Source organism: Gekko japonicus, unplaced genomic scaffold (assembly GCF_001447785.1).
Source record: "Gekko japonicus isolate JY-2015 unplaced genomic scaffold, Gekko_japonicus_V1.1 scaffold2226, whole genome shotgun sequence".
Taxonomy (NCBI): domain Eukaryota; kingdom Metazoa; phylum Chordata; class Lepidosauria; order Squamata; family Gekkonidae; genus Gekko; species Gekko japonicus.
The window spans coordinates 104,116-121,330 of NW_015159781.1; the positions used below are offsets into that span (position 1 = coordinate 104,116).

Genomic DNA, 17,215 nt, shown 5'->3' on the forward strand with positions numbered 1-17,215 from the left:
TAAGCATTCAATCTGTTGGACAGTGGTCAGTTGCTTAAATCTTTCAGTGGCCTTTCATATAGTTGACCACTCCATCCTTCATGTTAAAGAGTCATCCTTTGGAGCCCTGACCTGGGTAGTCTAGGCAAGCCAGACGTTGTCAGATCTTGGAAGCAAAGCAGGGCTGACCCTGGCAAGTACTTGGGAGACCTCCAAGGAATACCAGGGCTGGGATGCAGAGGCAGGCAATAGTAAGACCCGTCTGAAACGTCCAAGCCCCACTAGGGTAGCCAGAAGCCAACCATGACTCCCAGGCATACATACGTTCACACACAAAATACTCCCCACCCAAGTCATTCTTTGGTGATTTTGATCTGTTTTGTCTAAGCAGACAATAATCTTCTGGGTACGGTTGCCAACTGTGGGTTGGGAAACTCCTAGAGATTCGGGGGTGGAGCCTAGGGAGGGACCTCAGCAGGGTATACTACCACAGAGTCCAGCCTTCAAAGCAGCAATTTCCTCCAAGGGGGCTGATCTCTGTAGTTTGTAGATCAGTTGTACTTCTGTGAGGCAGACTATTGGCAGGCAAACGCCTGGTAACTGTTGCCGTTGCCCGCCAGTGCTCATCTGGTTGACTGGCAGAAGCAGGCTGGCAAAACGGGGAGGGGGAATCTTCATCCTCACATGATGAAATCATTTCCGGCACAACCCAAAAACGCTGGCATCACATCAGGGCAACACTCTAGCACTTGCCCAGAAATGCCAGTTTTCTGGATTGCACTGGACGTGATGTCATTGCACCTTAAGCAACACCCCCTCCACCTGTAGCAAGTACCCACCTCCCCATCTCCTGCTGGCTCCCAGTTCATGCCAGGCTACCCTACTGAGAGGTCTCCAAACCCCACCTAGAAGTTGGTATCTCTCTCTCTCTGCACTGGCTGCAGGCATCTGGGTATTCCCTCCCTAAGGGGCGTCACCTGGCATCAACAGGGACCCATGCTTCTCTGCAAAGCTGCTTACCTCTCTTCACGAATATCAAAGCAGGAAAAAAAGTTATAAGAGTAAAAGCTGCAGCTTCATACACAATTATGCAAATTTGCATTTATACAGATCAGAGAGACCAATTCTGGAGTCGCTGGGGGCAGAAATTTCACCTGTACACGTAGCCTCATCCAGACCCCACTGGGAACACTACAGCCAATCTTAAGAGCCGGGCCTTGTACCTGTTGCTGAGAAACCACAGGCAGATCATTCACATGGTGCCCGGAACAAAGACGACTCTCCACCTTGTTAGTAACAGAAGATGCTCATTAAACAGCCCAAGCAAGATGGTATTTAAAATTTTTATTTTTCTCATCAAAAGTTCTCTTGGTAGAAGGATGGCAATGCTGTTCAGTGCATATTACATGGGGGGAAGGGAAGAGAACACACCTCTCAAATGTCTAACCTGAAAACCATAAGACAGCGCTGTGTATAAAAATGAGCCAATGGTCACCATAATGCTGCCCGTACAATTCACACACAGAAAATACACTATATTGTTAAATACAGAAAATGGGTGCTTAACTGAGGGGTAGCCACTAACAAAAGCAACAGCAGTACATGAGAGAAGAGAAGCCATTTGCTATCGGACATGATTGGGAAGGTCACAAAACAAGGTCACATCCATCTGTATTATGACAACGAATGCGCCACCCACGGTGCCTAGATCTGCCACAGAAGCTCTGTGGATTTGAAAGGGCAACTCAGCATCATATAAAATGGGGGGGGGGGGGGTTAAGTACTTAGGGATTTCCATATTGAAAAACGTGGACCAGACACAGACAATTGTGGAGCTAGTTCTGTGCCTCTCTTCCCTGGCCGGATGACAAATTTGCAACGTAAACCGAGAGGCCTTCAAAAGCTGTTGAAGAGACAACACTGGGGTGGAATGGAATGGGTATGTGCTGTTTAAAGAAGGGGAAGCCAAAAAAAAAATCCCCTCGGGCACCCCAAAAGTAGCTCTTTAACTCTCGGTCTCGGCTCTGTTTGAGAATCAGCCTCTTCAAAACCAATCCACACTTACGTCCATCTTCTGTTCCTATTCTGATGATACAACACAGATGCCACTGTCAAGATCATCAGGCTTCAAAGTTTGCTTTGCACTTGACATTAATATGTTGTTGAAAACAAAATGCACAGAAACCCAGTGACGCTTATGCACCGATAAAAGAGTTTTAAAATGACTGCAGTTTCTGATGCTTGCAAGGGTCATGTGCACAAGCCAACCTCCATAGGTAGCTCTATCAGTGACAGATGATCTGTATATGGGCTCAATGCAACCCTCGTGCCCCTCTCCTGGTCACGCCCTTGCAGCACACTAGGCATTACTTGCAACCGGAGGCCAATACAGGGCTCACTTATTCTCATCTGGCTGCCCTTCGTCTCCCCAAGGTCCTCTCTAGAGCCCTGGCAAGGTGAAGGGTGGATACAGGATCGTACAGGAACTATACAAGTAAATGGCTTCAATCCCAACTATGATTTCCCACTGGCGGAAGGCACTTCCACTGGCAGAAAGAGGGGAGCATCTTGACCACTCACTACAGACCCTCACTTTGCCTCCTGTGCTGTCCCTGCTGACTCTGGGGCGGGGGACACAAATTTCAATAGAGCGCAGCAGGAGGAGGGAGGTCAGAAAATTTGCTTCTACTCGCACGGAATAGGATCCAGTGTGCACTGGGTGCACGTATGCCTGCAGCTTAGCCCAGGAGAGTGAGAAGATTCCATTGGGCTATACTACAGAGTGGATCCCTTGTGGATCATGCCCCAAGCTGACAATTAAAAAAAGAAGGGAACATGCTTAGCAACTGGATCGAGTAATCCAACCTGACTAATCTGGATGAATGCACAGGGGTTAGCAGAGACAAGCATCTAAACATCCAACAGAAGAGCCAGCAGTGAAGTTATCACTCCCCGAGAATAGCAGCTAAGAAATGTGGTAAGAAGTTATGGTGAACAGAAAAGACGATTTAAGAGGTATGCAACAAATATTATATAGTGAAAAATTACAAGTGGTGTACTCTAACAGAACTACGGGTCTGATCTAACACTTAATACATTAATGCATAAATTGAAACATTGACAATCACGTAAAAAAAGAAATACACCCTTCAGTCAAAGATTTGCCGGACAAGCCAAACTTTGACAATAGTTTAATACAGCAATCGATCTGCTCTGGTAAGTCATTACCTACAGCAAAAGTGTCACTCTCCATTTCAAAAGCCTTTTGATACCGTGTATAAAATAAATTACAAAAAGGGAAGCAGAAATCCTCCTGTTATATGCTGCAAATGCAGTGGGCGCAATCCGCCGGGAAGTTCTCCCGCAAAACACCCCATGGGAAATAACGCAAGGCGGGCGGATGCATTTTGCGTGGGAATCCCGCGGGGGGAACTCCTGGCTGGCTCGTGCCCATTAAGTCAGTAGTTCCATGGATGTGCCGTTCATTTCCCCCTTTGGTACAACTGAAAGAGCTGACACAGAATGTCAAAAGCATACGATATTTATAAATAGAAAGGTTTCAAAAAACGTTTTTCTTTAAAAAATGAGATTTTTAAACGTCAGATTCCCCTACTGAGAGGTGCCTCCTGCCATTTACAGCATCTGCAAATAAAATGTATGTACGATGAACACTAAGTCCCAAAATAACTAGAATGTAGAAACCCCTTTATTGTAAAAAGCTGTCCTGCCCCATACCAATAGCATAATTCTCCCCAGCCCCTGCTCCACATAGGAACAAGCAACTCACTGAGCCCTTCTCTTCTGCCCTTCACACATCACTACCCCAAATTCTCCAGGCATGCAGACATTTGCTAATTCATGGCACAATCGAGCCAAAGCTACACACCCTAAGTCCTCTGGGGCTCAAAAGGCGGGAGGGAGTCTTAAGCGCATGTTTAAGCCTACTGATGTCAGGGGGAGACTTAAGGTGCAATCTTATGCACATTTCCTTAGAAGTTATGCCTTGCTGAATTCAATGGGACTTAATTCCAAATAAACACACCTAGGGTTGGGTGGCAAAAAAGTGCTTCCCTTTGACAGGGCTTCGCTCTCAGCTTGTTGTCAGTTTGGTTATACGATTGTACCTTACAGCTTAAAAAAATCACCCAGGGTAAAAAACCCCGAAAACAATGGTATCTTTAAACACATTATAATTTTTTTAAAAAAACAAACAAACGTTTAAACATCACATTTAAGTATTCCGGCTCCCACATTAAAATAAAATGGCGTCAACAATTAAAAAATGTTTGAAATCAAAGAAAAGGTTAAAACTGTATGTGAAAAGAGGGGGAAAGTGACGACAGAGCGTCCTACGCCTAGGGTCTCTCTGCAGAAACAGTACATTCGCTTTATTGCCCGTTCTCTCTCTTGGATGAATGGCCACTGAATGACGCACGATGCCTGATAGTTCTCTGTAGCGTTCTTTTTTCACCACTGTTGCCAGCTGAAGTCGTCGTTGCTGCCAAAAACCAAGAAAAACCCTAGGATGGTGGCAAATATGACTGTGTTTCCCGTGAGGACGAGCGCACAGGCACCCCACGCAATCTAGGGGCGGGGAGGGGAAATAAAAACAGACACATGCAAGTTATGCCTCCAGAAGGAAGATGCAAAGGTTTTCACACGTTAACATCAGCCACTATTTTTTAATTTCTATTTCTCACCACGTTTGCAACCCCACTTGTACTTCAAGTGGCTCAAAATGGGTTTGCAGATGGTTCCCAGGCAGTCTCCTGTTCAAGTACAGCTCGGGGCCTGATCCGACTAGTTTCAATAGTCAAACAGCACTGTGTTGCCTTCAGACCATTCTCTGGGGCTGAGCCACTGACACACCTCAACACTATGATCAGAAAGAACCAGTTCTTGCCAGCAAAGATCTCATGAGAACAACATTCTCTGGGGCTGAGCCACTGACACACACTGTTATCTTCAGCTACCCATGAACAGGTGAACAATTTCCAACTGGCAAGACGTTAGGGCCATCTGGCCTATATTGAAATAGGTACAAATCTCTCCAAAATGGCCGGCTTCTGGTGCAGTACTGTCAGAAAGCATGATTTCAGGCACGGGACAAGGTGTACGGCTGCTGGAAGAGAGACTGACATTAACCCAACTGGTGGTTACGGCCACCTCAAACACAGTACGCAGCCATGAGAGGTGAGCTGAAGCTGGGTAGGATCTCCAGGAAGGTGTGTGTGTGTGTAGAAAGGTCTAAGGAGCAGATTTTGCATTTTTACAAAAAATCCTAAATGCTGCTTCTAGCAAATGGACTATGTAGAAAACCTCAAAACTATGATCAGAAATAACCATTTCTTGCCAGCAAAGATCTCATGAGAACACCTCTTGAGATCTCAGCCACCACTGTGAGAAGCCTAACACAACAATGGCCTGACCCGGATAGCCCAGACTATCCTAGTCTCATCAAATTTCAGCAACTAAGCAGTGCTGGCCCTGAAATAGGATACAATGGCACCACCGGGATAGCCCAGACTATCCTAGTCTCATCAAATTTCAGCAACTAAGCAGTGCTGGCCCTGAAATAGGATGGGCGACCACCAAGGAGACCACTCACACTATCCTAGTCTCATCAAATTTCAGCAACTAAGCAGTGCTGGCCCTGAAATAGGATGGGAGACCACCAAGTGTCGTGATGTGGAGGCAGGCAATGGCCAACCACCTCTGTTCATCTCTTGCCTTGAAAACCCTGTGACTTGACAGCACTTTTCGGCACCAACAAAACAACAAGTCTGCGGAGAACTGGACACACAGTTTTGTTCCCTCTCTGACCCTGGCCTCCAATGCTTGGGAGAGGGTACTAAAACCTAAAGCCCATTCAAAGAAGCACAACGTGAGGTGGAGTCTTTGTGGTGGCTCCATCACAGACATGGCCATGAGGATGGGGGAGAGCAGGCTGGTGGGGGTGTACTGGGAGAGAACCTTCCTCTGCGAGTTCTCACAGGTTCAACAAACACAGAGAGCCAGCCATTGTGGAAGAAGCACTCAAGTCACAATTCCCTGCTGACTTCAGCACTGTTGGTCCCCCACCTCACGAGAATGGAGGGACCACTTCAGAAGGTTTGGCAACAACAGAAGAGATTCTGGAGTGCAGCTTCCATTCACTGGAGTTGGCCCTTCCCATCACCCAGGGTGGCAAAAAAATCCTTGGGCCAGTCCTGCTTTAAGCTAATCCACAACTTTTATTTGTGCTACAACGGGCCTTTTTAAAGCACTCGACCACCCCCGCTGCCAAAAACACACTCAAGAGGAGGAAATACTAACCAGGGCGGCTCTGGCAAACACAATCGGAAGCCCAAATGCCGAGACAACGATGCCCGTCGTCAGAAATATGGCGAGTTCCTTGCAGGCGTTGCTTGCGGCGTCTGTGTCTTCAACGACTCTTCTTGCTATGCAGTAGGGAATTGGAGAGAGGATGTAGAAGAACAAAACAAACAGGGGCCAATATGTGCTAGAAGCAAAGGGAAAATGCAAACATTCAGTTATTGTGCTGACTTTCTTCATGCATTTGCTTCAGATAAGGAGTACCGTTACCCTTACGCAACCACGTCCGTCGAGGGTTTTGGGGCAGCACTTTCACTACTGCTTAAGCTGCAAGACTTTGGCTTCCTAATTAATCATCTGAATGGATGCCAGTGCTGAAATAGGCATGATTAAGGCAACTACTGAAGCGATATTAAAAATAATCCATTAATAATACAGCTAGCCCTGACCCATATCAGTCCTCAGACATCGGTCCTCCTACCTAAAAGCTTGTTCACCCCAGCTTCCTGGCTTGGAATTTGCTAAAAGCCTTTTTGCAAAGTGTAACCTTTTAGCTGAGTGTCGCTGTCAACCTTGCGGTTGGAATCGGCTCAGCAACCATAGTAATGAAGCTGTGGTCAAGCTTCAGAGACAGCCAGGTGTGAAGGCGCATAGTTTTTAGAACTAACTTGTAAAGCAAGCAAAATGAAATGGGGCACTGAAATAGAGACATATCCTGTAACAGGAAAGAGGTGCTGTGTAAAGAAAGTTTCCACTCTTATGCTCTGCTTGTGTGACATGTCACTTGTAACTGTATAAAAGCCTCGAAACCGCGCAGTTCGGGGTTCAGCCATTTTAAGCAATTCTTGCTTGCGGAACCTGACGTCAATAAATAACCTTCTCCTCTTGACTGATCTGGTGTGGTCTCACTGACTGGACATAGGCTCCTCTTCTGTGCTTCACTGCTGATACTCCAAGACAGACAAGCTCGGAGTCTGTCTGGAGGCGGAACCCCATTGACTTTGCCTTCTGTGGGAGGTGGCAAGACAAGAGGAGCCTGGATCGACATAACTGACCATATCCAAGAAAGGACAGGTCTCCCCTGGCTTCAACAGGGTCGGCAGGAGCAGGCATGTATTTTTAGTGAGATGAATAGGGCAACATATGATAAACAAGCTTAGACTATGGAGAGTTGGAACTACAAGGAGTGCTCAAGCCAGAGAAGTGAGGAGAGAGATCTGATGGCTGTTGAAGGCAGTGGAGAGCTTGTGCTTTTGGCAGGCACAATAGGACCGAATGGCTAAGGTCAGACATTAAGTCGCATATTCTATTACCAGCCCTCTCCCACCTACCAGCCCCGGTGAAAAACTGTGGGCACTTGTTAGGCTGGGAGATTGGTGTCTCCAGGTGAAACTAGAAACAGCTTAATCTGTGAACAAAGGCTGTTATCACCTTATGGAGAACAACTTTTTTTAGGCACATGGACAGTTTCTCTTAGACTAGTTGAATTCGTTGCATGGAAGAAGCTCATTCTTTGGGATACTCTGGTCACCGAAAGCATTTCCACTGTGATCCATAACATACCTATCTGGATTTATTCAGGTGGGTAGCCACGTTGGTCTGAAGCAGCAAAACAAAGTTTGAGCCCAGTGGCACTTTTAAGTCCAACAAAGTGGTATTCAAGGTATACGCTTTTGTGTGCATGCAAAATTCTTCAGATAGAATAAAACTTTGTTGGTCTTAAAGGTGCCACTGGACTCAAGCTTTGTTCTATCTGGATTTAGAATGTGTTTATTTTGCTGAAAATGACAAGTCCAAACAGCAGTGGGACCATATATCTGAGCCAATTCAAAGCCCAAACTATACTGTAGAACCAACTACAGCCCTGTTGCACCATATTATGTTAGGGTGCCTCAGAAGCTCACACTTAGCAGATTGCAAACTCCATATCTTTTGGAGTCTATCCACTATCTAACATTGATCTGTAATGCACTGAGCCCATTCTTCGTGACAGCAGAGTACAATCGATAACCGTGTCAGCATCTAGCTGATTAGGGACCATTTTCAGCTGAGTTCAGGCATGGCTGGTGTCTTCCTCCCTCTCCAGATCTCAGGGGCATGGCTTGCCTTTTGCACTATGGAGGAAAGAAGGCCAGAAGCCTTGCGGGGACTTGCCTGAGTGGTTCCCCATAGAAGACAAGGCTCAGCTGAACACCGTGTGACCGGTTTGATCTTCTCTGTCACAGCATCAAAGAATGAGGAAGGAAGAAGACCTGAGCACATTTCTAAGCACTGCTCAATACTCAGCTGAGAGCATGCCAAAAAAAAAAAAAAAAGCAAGGGAAAAAAGGGATGGTAGAATAGTGGGACTGGGGACAAGGAGCAGCAGACGAAAAGAGCCAGGCAGTCTCGCTCCAATTACTTAGCCTATCGGTTCCCCATAGAAAACAAGGCTCAGCTGAACACCGTGTGACCGGTTTGATCTTCTCTGTCACAGCATCAAAGAATGAGGAAGGGAAAAGACCTGAGCACATGTCTAAGCACTGCTCAATACTCAGCTGAGAGCATGCCAAAAAAAGAAAAAAAGCAAGATGGTAGAATAGTGAGGATGGGGACAAGGAGCAGCGGACGAAAAGAGCCAGGCAGTCTCCCTCCAATTACTTAGCCCATCGGGACTCAGCATCCACAACTTCCTAGAGCCCTGTTCTAAATTGCATGTGGATTCATGGGGTCAGGCTGGGTTTTGCTGTTGCACTGTCCAATCTATTGATTTCCTGAGCTTGCTCTTGTCACATTCTCAGAAGGGGAGCAGAGACCTTTTTAAACTGGAGATGATCTGGGGTGCTGGTCGGTTTCCCATCAATTTGGTTGCTGCTGTTTTACCATCTTGGGGTTGTTGTTTTTAACTGCAGAGTTGATTACTTAATAGCATGCTGAGGGCAGCCATATAGGCAAACTTATGCTTCTGAGGAAGAAACAAAGCACCTTACATTGCCTGCTCTGATTTTCCTCGGGTTCCTCCCTCTTTTTCAGAACTACCCCAGATTCACTTTGTATCACAGGTCACCAGTTTGTTTAGCACCAAGAATTTGAGGAATAAAGGACAGAGATAAAAGTTAAAAGGCATATCACTGTTCTATTGCTATGACAAACAAAAGCGAGAGAAGGAACCAAAACAGTGTATGAAAAATATACATTACTTGTACTGTGGAAGGGCACAACCGAGCATCAGGAACATGAGCCCAATCGCTCCCCCGAAGGACAGGCTAATGAGAGCTGTGAAGGAGGAACACAGAAATGTATCAATCTCCCAAAGTACTTGGACTATTTTCTCCATCTACCGCCAAGAGCTATAGGTCAGGCCAAGAAAAGGATTCTGTTCCCTCCTCCCAGCCCCCCCAAATTAGGAGGCTGAATGCTAAAGAAATAAGACACTGAACAACTACAATGGAGTGCAGCGAGAGGGCAAGCATATAGTAGAGGGAAGTGCTCCCCCCGAGTCACATTTGAATTAGGCATAAACTGACATCTGTTAATTATATTTCTACTAGAAGTACGGCATTATTGTTGTTGTTCAGTCGCACAGTTTTAATTATATTTGTACTAGAAGTACAGCATTGTACAAGGTGGAAATCTGCTATTTACGCAATTTAAATATTCCATATTAAGGACAGTCAAATGGAGACTTGTAGGGAGAGGGAAATCCTCTCCTGCCCTCTCTAGACCCTCTTTCTGTGCTGCCTTCGTTTCTCCCTCCCCTACCTCCACCCGTTTCTCCTTCTGGGGTTGGTAACTAGCACCACTGCCACAATGCCAATAGCTCTTTCTGCAAACCTGTGTGTGTGTAGGGGAGGTTAATCCACAGAGTTTTCAATACCGTCATTGTAGCCATGACTGCCCCCTTTGTAGAGATTCTTTGATGTGTATTGTGGCCAGCCTCTGTCTATTACCTATAAAAAACGGTGCTGATAATTTTCCAGCTGACATTGCAACAATTATTAGGTTAAAAAGAGCTCCTGTATCCAGAACCCTTTAGCAGTGTTTACATCATATGTCAGAGCATTCAAAGTGTCCCACATTCATTATCTTTACAACAACCCTGTAAAGTGATCATAATTAAAATTATGAACTGCTAGAAGTAAATAAATGATATTATTTCCCATATGTTAGAGAGAGGGGTAGAGAGAGAGAGTGGCTGGCTGAAGACCTCAACTGAGTTCACAGCCAAGGCAACTTTTCCAATGAGGTCCTCCTAATTCCCAGTTCAGTCACTCCTAATTAAAGTTTAAAAGGGCATATGGGCTCCCATCCTTCTGTCATTCCATAGAATGTTCAAGAGAGCATTTTCAAAAAGAAATTAGAAATGTAGTAGAATGGAACGACTCAGCTGTGCACCTTTATATGGAAGCAGACTGTAGTCTGCTCCAACGATTATCATAGGTATCACTTGCTGTAACTGTGCAGCCATATACTTTATAATCGACTTTCTGTATTGTTCGTCGTATACCTTGTCTGTTGTTTGCATTGTTATGTAACTCTGTAAACCTATATCTAACACACTGTTCGCTGCTGAACTTTCCCTGTCTAACTGCACTGTTTTATATCCTGTGATAATTACCTTGAGTCTCAGTAGGATGATCTATAAAAGCATATAAATAAAACTCATATGATTGCATTGCTAGCCACTGACATATACAATACGCTCGTTTATACAGTATAAAACTAGTTATTTCCTCATAGTTATTATTAACTTCAGTTATGACTACTTGTAGTTTCATTTCCCCTTTATTTTGCTATCAAGCCACAGCTGACTTAAGGTGACCCTGCGTGGTTTTCAAGGCAAGAGACATTTGGAAGTGGATTGCTGTTGCCTGCCTCCACATCAGGACCCTGGACTTCCTTGGAGGTCTCCCATCCAACTCCTAGCCAGGGCCAACCCAGTTTAGCTTCCAAGATCTGATGAGATCTATCTGACCTAGGCTATCCAGGTCCTCTACTCTTCCAGTTATGTACAATTTGATTCTCATTTACCCTCATAGTCAGCCTCTACAGATGAGAAAGAATAACTTGCACATGGAAATAGATTCAGGTGAGGTAGCCATGTTGGTCTAAAGCAACACAGCAAAGTGTGAGTGCAATGGCACCTTTAAGATCAACAAAGTTTAATTCTGGGTATAAGCTTTCACATAAGAACATAAGGATAAGCCAATGTTGGATCAGGCCAATGGGCCATCCAGTCCAACACTCTGTCACACAGTGGCCAAATATACCATGTGCCATCAGGAGGTCCAGCAGTGGGGACAGGACACTAGAAGCCCTCCCACTGTTGACCCCCCCAGGCACCAAGAAGACAGAGCATCACTTGCCCCAGACCGAACATTCCTATCTATACCTTGTGACTAATAGCCATTGATGGACCTCTGCTCCATATGTTTATCCATAAAACTTGAAAACTTATACCCAGAATTAAACTTTGCTGCTGGACTCAAACTTTGTTATATTGCACATGGAAAAATCAGCCTGTCACCACTCACATCAGCAGCCCAACTTTTTCTTCCTCATCACCATACAGGAACTACAGCGGATTCGTTAATCTCATGACTCCCACCATATTGTAGCTATTCGTGCTCTAGGTTCGTATTATTTATAGCACATTAAGATTTGAAACAGAAAATCCTAGTGGGTTTTTTTTTGTTTTTTTTAAGGATAAAGGAATTCTGTCCACAATGTCACATGATATGATCATATCACTCGTGGCTACAGAACAACAGACCTGCCAAAACAGCCCTTCCCCCAGGGCCAAGCTAACCTGATACATTCAGAGATCCATACCTGGAGCTCTGAGTGTATTTGAAATTCAGCTGTCAGGCATGCAGAGGCTCAGTCTGGATTGAGACAGCAGTGTGAAGGATTTAAGTCCTCCACCTCTGTTCCCAAGATCTAAACTAGTCCCAGGAGACTGCTATTTGTTCTGCTGGTAGCTATATGTTCCCTTAAAGGGGTGAATGGCAGCTCCCTATGTCTCTTTTAGATTGGCGAAGGGGTGTGAAGGGCTAATCCTAATTCAAAATCCAATGCTCCCTCCAAACTGTGGAGTCTTGTGAGCAAAAATTCTACTTTGCGAGCTACTGGCATTAAAGCTGTGAGCAAGCAATTTGGCTACTGCATAGATGAGTTTGCTGTGGAGCCATCCTTCCTGAGCTAGGACAAAAATGTGTGAGCTGGAGGCTAAAAAACTGTGACTCAGTTTAGAGGGAACACTCCCTGCACACCTGACAAATAATCACAGCGGGATCTAGATCTCTAGGGTTTCCCTTGATTTAAGTGACTCCAAGTTATTTCACTTGACCCTATTATGAGATAAGAACTCCAGGTGTGAAACATCATGCTGGACAGTTCTTCTGGTATCTTACAGTTGTGGCATGTCCCCAGCACTTCTCATAAAAGCATCTGACTTATGCTGTGCCAAAAAGTCCTACCTATTTATCACAATTATGTCATACCCAGAGAGAAAGGAAAGCATGCACAGATGGTGGCTGTTTTTAATGATACGATTACTGTTGTGAGTTACTTCCAGATGGCAAAAATGGAAATGTTTTAAAGACATACACAGCTATGAAAGGCTGAGGTTTTTTCTAGGTGAGGTTCGGCAACAGGTAACCGCACAGGCTCTGAGGAGAAGCCCACCGCTCAGATGTGCTGTTAGGCATCACACACATTTCTTTGGATGTAAATCCCACTAAGCTCAAAAGCAATCATTTCCAGTAGGGCAGCTGTGCTACCTTAGCAAAACATCAAACAACCTTATGGCAATTTACAGACACATTCATCCTATCGCACGTTTTCGGGGACATAAAAGGGGATCGCACCCATGAAAGCCGAAGCCACATTGACTGCTAGCTTTTAAGGCACCACAAGGCAATCCCCCACCCGCAGTGCAATAGGGCTCACTTCCAGAGAAATATCTGCACAGGATTATCACCCAAAAGTCCATTTACTACAGGATGTAATTCCTCTTTTTCATCTTTTAAAACGGAAAGGGAAAAAAGATAGCAGCCAGCCATACCATACTTTTAGGCGGGCCAGTGCCTACTTTAATTAAATTAGGTGCCTCCCGAGAAATTTAAATGCTCCCAGACAAAAGGAATCCTGGCTACCGGCCTGCTCTTAGGGTAGTCACAGAAGTCAACAAGCCCTTCGATCTTGCACCCAAAGGTACACTGCCATTGTGCATTGAGGCTCTATCCACGTACCAGTCAGTAAGCATAAATACACCTTGTATACGATACTCAGATGTATACAGTAGCTGCGCGTTGAGGTGCTGGTCAGCTACCTTATTTATAGATAATAGCCTTTTTTAAAAAAAAGAAAAATACCGACTAAACCTGCTTGCTTGGGCAGACCCTAGCCAGCATTGCTCCCAGGGATCCAGGAGAGAATCGGAGCTGGGGGGTGCGGGGCCAGGGGAGTGGGGAGACTTTCCACCCGCTTCCGTGTTTCCCTGACCCAGCCAGGCTCCCGTTTCCATGGAAACCGAGCGGGACCCCGGGACCGTCGGGCTGCGTCACCACCAGAGTCGGCGGAGGGGCGTCCAGGCCCGGGAGAAGCCCCGCACCTCCACCGCATTGCTATCGCCTCGACTCAGCCCTTCCCTTCCCCGCCCCTCCAAGCCGCCGCCGGGCTGCTACCTTTGATGCCAGCCATGATGCCGCCGCTGTTGTTGCCGCACAGGCCGCTCCCAGCCAACAACAGACAAGCCCCGGAAGTACGCGCTCCCAGGGTAGGTTTCCTGCGATCTGAGGACACGCATTCCAACGGCCGGTCTGGGACTCAAGCTCTATGGTAGAGTGGTCAGTCATAGTGTGGAAAGTCGAGAGCGGCTGGCCGGCCGGTGCTCAAATCTTTCAACTGTGATAATATTTTGCAGTAAGCCTACCGATTGACTGAATGATTTATCGAACTCTGCCTGGGAAATTTCTAGACACCTGGGGGGGTGGAGCCTGGGAAAGGTAGGGTTATAATGTCATAGAGTTCACTCTGCAAAGTAGCCATTTTCTCCAGGGGAAATGATGTAGTGTGTAAGTCTAATTCTGGGAGACCTCCAGACCCCATCTGGAGGCTGGCGACCCTTGGAGTCCTAGTGAGAAAGGACTAGAAATGAAATCTATAAATCTATATTTATATCTGAAGAAGTGTGCTTGCACGCAAAGCTTATACCTTGAATAAACCTTTGTAGGTCTTAAAGGTGCACTGGACTCCAACTTTGTTCTACTGCTTCAGACCTACACGGTTACCCACCTGGATCTATCTTTATATCCCACAGTGGGTATTGCTCATCTGTTGGCCTGACTCAGTAGAAGGCATGCATCATGTGCTAGCTTCGTCTTAGCAGGGTGAAAACTGCTAGAAATAAATTCCAACCTTTTCAGGTTCTCACCCGCACATCAACCCTGCAAAGTAGGTCAGGCTGAAAGACAGAGTCACTGGTCCACACACCAAGCTTCCATGGCACAGGACAGATCTGAATCTGAGTCTCACAAACTCAACCCAGCACTCTATTACATTACACTGGCTCTGATCCTATCCACTAACTTCAATGAGATTTATTCCCAATGAATAACAGGACTGCAGCCTCATTATGTGGCCGAAAATTGCAAGAATTCTAGATTTTCTTCCAGCCATTGAACTTTTCTCCTAATTTCATCTTCATTACATCATCATGTAGTCACTACTGAATTAGACATATGACTCATACCCCTCCACCATTCCCCTTAGTCATACAGATCCTGTAAAATACTTCTGCCTGGTTTCTGTTTCCACAAGTTAAGTCACATCTATCGAGTAAATTATTCTGTCCTTTAACATACATAGGTTTTCCCTCCCCATTTTATCCGCCCAAGCTTTCCTGAAAGAGAGAGCTTGTTCACTAACACCAGCACTGGAAAACATTTTTTAAAAACAAAATTTCTAGATTGAAGAACAAAAACTATTTCCTTCTATGGGATTCCAAGAAAGTTGTTACAAAGAGTTTTCCCAGGTTGACCACTTCTACCAGTACACGGCCTGCTTGGGAAACAGCCCCACGGCTCCTGGAAAAAGATCCACCTGCTAAGGCATGTCACATGCAGAAATACCTTTGGGACACACAAGCCGCTATTAAGTATCTTGCTATTTTATTTATTTATTTATTTATTTTCAATTTGTATTCCGCCCCTCCCGCAGAAGCGGGCTCAGGGTGGCTTACATTAAAAGTTAAAATACAGTAAAACAACAATTCAATGTATACAAAACGCTTAAAATTCATACATATTACAATAGCAAGTCACTAATAAATAGTTGGAGCTATGGTGGCTCAAGTGGTTAAGACGCTGAACTGCAGGCTGTGGAAGGTCGGTAGTTCAGCAGTTCGAGACCCGGGTGCTGCATGACGGAGTAAGCTGCCGTCTCTAGTTCCAGCTCCTGCCAACCTAGCAGTTCGGAAGCAAGAAATTGCAAGTAGATAAATAGGTATCACTTCAGTGGGATGGTAACAGCGTTCCGTGCGCCTTGGTGTTTAGTCATGCTGGCCACGACCACGGAAACGTCTTCGGACAGCGCTGGCTCTTCGGCTTTGAAACGGAGATGAGCACCGCAACCCTAGAGTCGGATTCGACTGGCTTTCGAGCAAGGGAACCCTTACCTTTTAATAAATAGTTAAAATGCTAGTGGCGGTAGCTTTAGGCCATGATGTAACAAATAAAGCAAAAAGTATGGCCAGAGGATGTTCCTGTTGAGTTCTTCAGTCTGGACCTAGAAGCATTCAGAAGATTATGAGAACTGTAAATATAAATAAATACAGTAGGAAGTAACTGAGTTGCCTTGTGGTGTCACATTAGGATCTAAAGTTCAGATTGACAGTCAGCTCCCTTGGTGACCTTGGGCCAGTTATTCTGTGTCAACCTAACATGCTTCCCAGGGTTGTTGTGAGCTCTAGGGTTACCAACCACCAGGTGGAGGTCTGTAGATTTCCTGGACTTACAACTGATCTCCAGACTACAGAGGTCAGTTCTGGAAAAAATGGGTGCTTTGAATGGTAGACTGTATGGCATACCCTGCTGAGGTCCCTCTCCAACTTCCACCCACCAAATCTCCAGGAATTTTCCAACCCAGCATTGGCAACCCTAGGGAGCTCCTTAAAGGAAGGGTAGGAGGAAAAAGTATAGACAGATTTATATGCCACTGAAGATCATTCTGTCTATAGTGGCTTTACATATAACACAGCCACAAACCTGGCTCTAGAATCATCATGTTTTAATTGTACTTTAAGTCCGCATACTTGTTTAGAAATAAACCCATTGAACAAAGGTACTAACTTCCCAGTAAACATGCATTTCTTCAGCAATAATTACTTCCCATTTCATTGCAGCCAATCTTTAGAAGTATATCTGACTGAGTTTCACCTGTAAAAATAGATGAATTGACCGTTACCGTCCAGTTCTTCATATGGTTTATTCAGAAGCAGGTCCATCAGAGTTCAGCTGTGAGTCTGTATAGAAGTGCAGCCTGAATATTCATTTACTTTTATTGATTCATTTACCTTTTTCATTCAAGGTGGATTAAACTTTGTAAATCAATGCAATAAAATATTGTGAGAAAACCAGTCAACAATTGTGATAGGCCTATGATTGCAAATTAAAACGAATGCTGTTCCTTTTATAATAGTAGATTCCTGAACCATTCCATTATACTATAGCACTATTCCTTTTATAAAAATGGCTTCCTGAACTATTCTTTTATAGCCTGTGGACTGAGAGGAGTATTGGATCCTTCCTGACCATCTCAGGCAGGCCATTCCACAAGGTGGGAGCTACAACAGAGAATTCACTTCAAAAACCAGTGTTTAGGATTCCAGTTCTAAATTATGAAAGCTTACCCACGAATAAATGTCCAACATACTCCTAAA

The 17,215-nt window shown here is 45.2% G+C and overlaps 1 protein-coding gene across 1 annotated transcript; it reads right to left on the reverse strand.

The window, feature by feature from the left end:
- Positions 1–1,750: 1,750 nt before the first annotated feature.
- LOC107106822 (leptin receptor overlapping transcript-like 1) lies at positions 1,751–14,036 on the reverse strand. The gene is made up of 4 exons (XM_015407037.1): positions 13,962–14,036; positions 9,474–9,549; positions 6,295–6,481; positions 1,751–4,563 (listed from the first exon to the last, which is right to left on the reverse strand). The coding sequence occupies exons 1-4, from the start codon at positions 13,975–13,977 to the stop codon at positions 4,447–4,449; spliced, it is 396 nt and encodes a 131-aa protein (XP_015262523.1). The 5' UTR covers positions 13,978–14,036; the 3' UTR covers positions 1,751–4,446.
- Positions 14,037–17,215: the final 3,179 nt, after the last annotated feature.

Coding starts and splice junctions, on each gene's coding strand:
- LOC107106822 (XM_015407037.1), bottom strand. Junction 6,482..9,473: donor TGTGCCCTTCCACAGTACAA/GTAATGTATATT, acceptor CTTTGCTTCTAG/CACATATTGGCCCCTGTTTG. Junction 4,564..6,294: donor TGTTTGCCAGAGCCGCCCTG/GTTAGTATTTCC, acceptor CCCCGCCCCTAG/ATTGCGTGGGGTGCCTGTGC.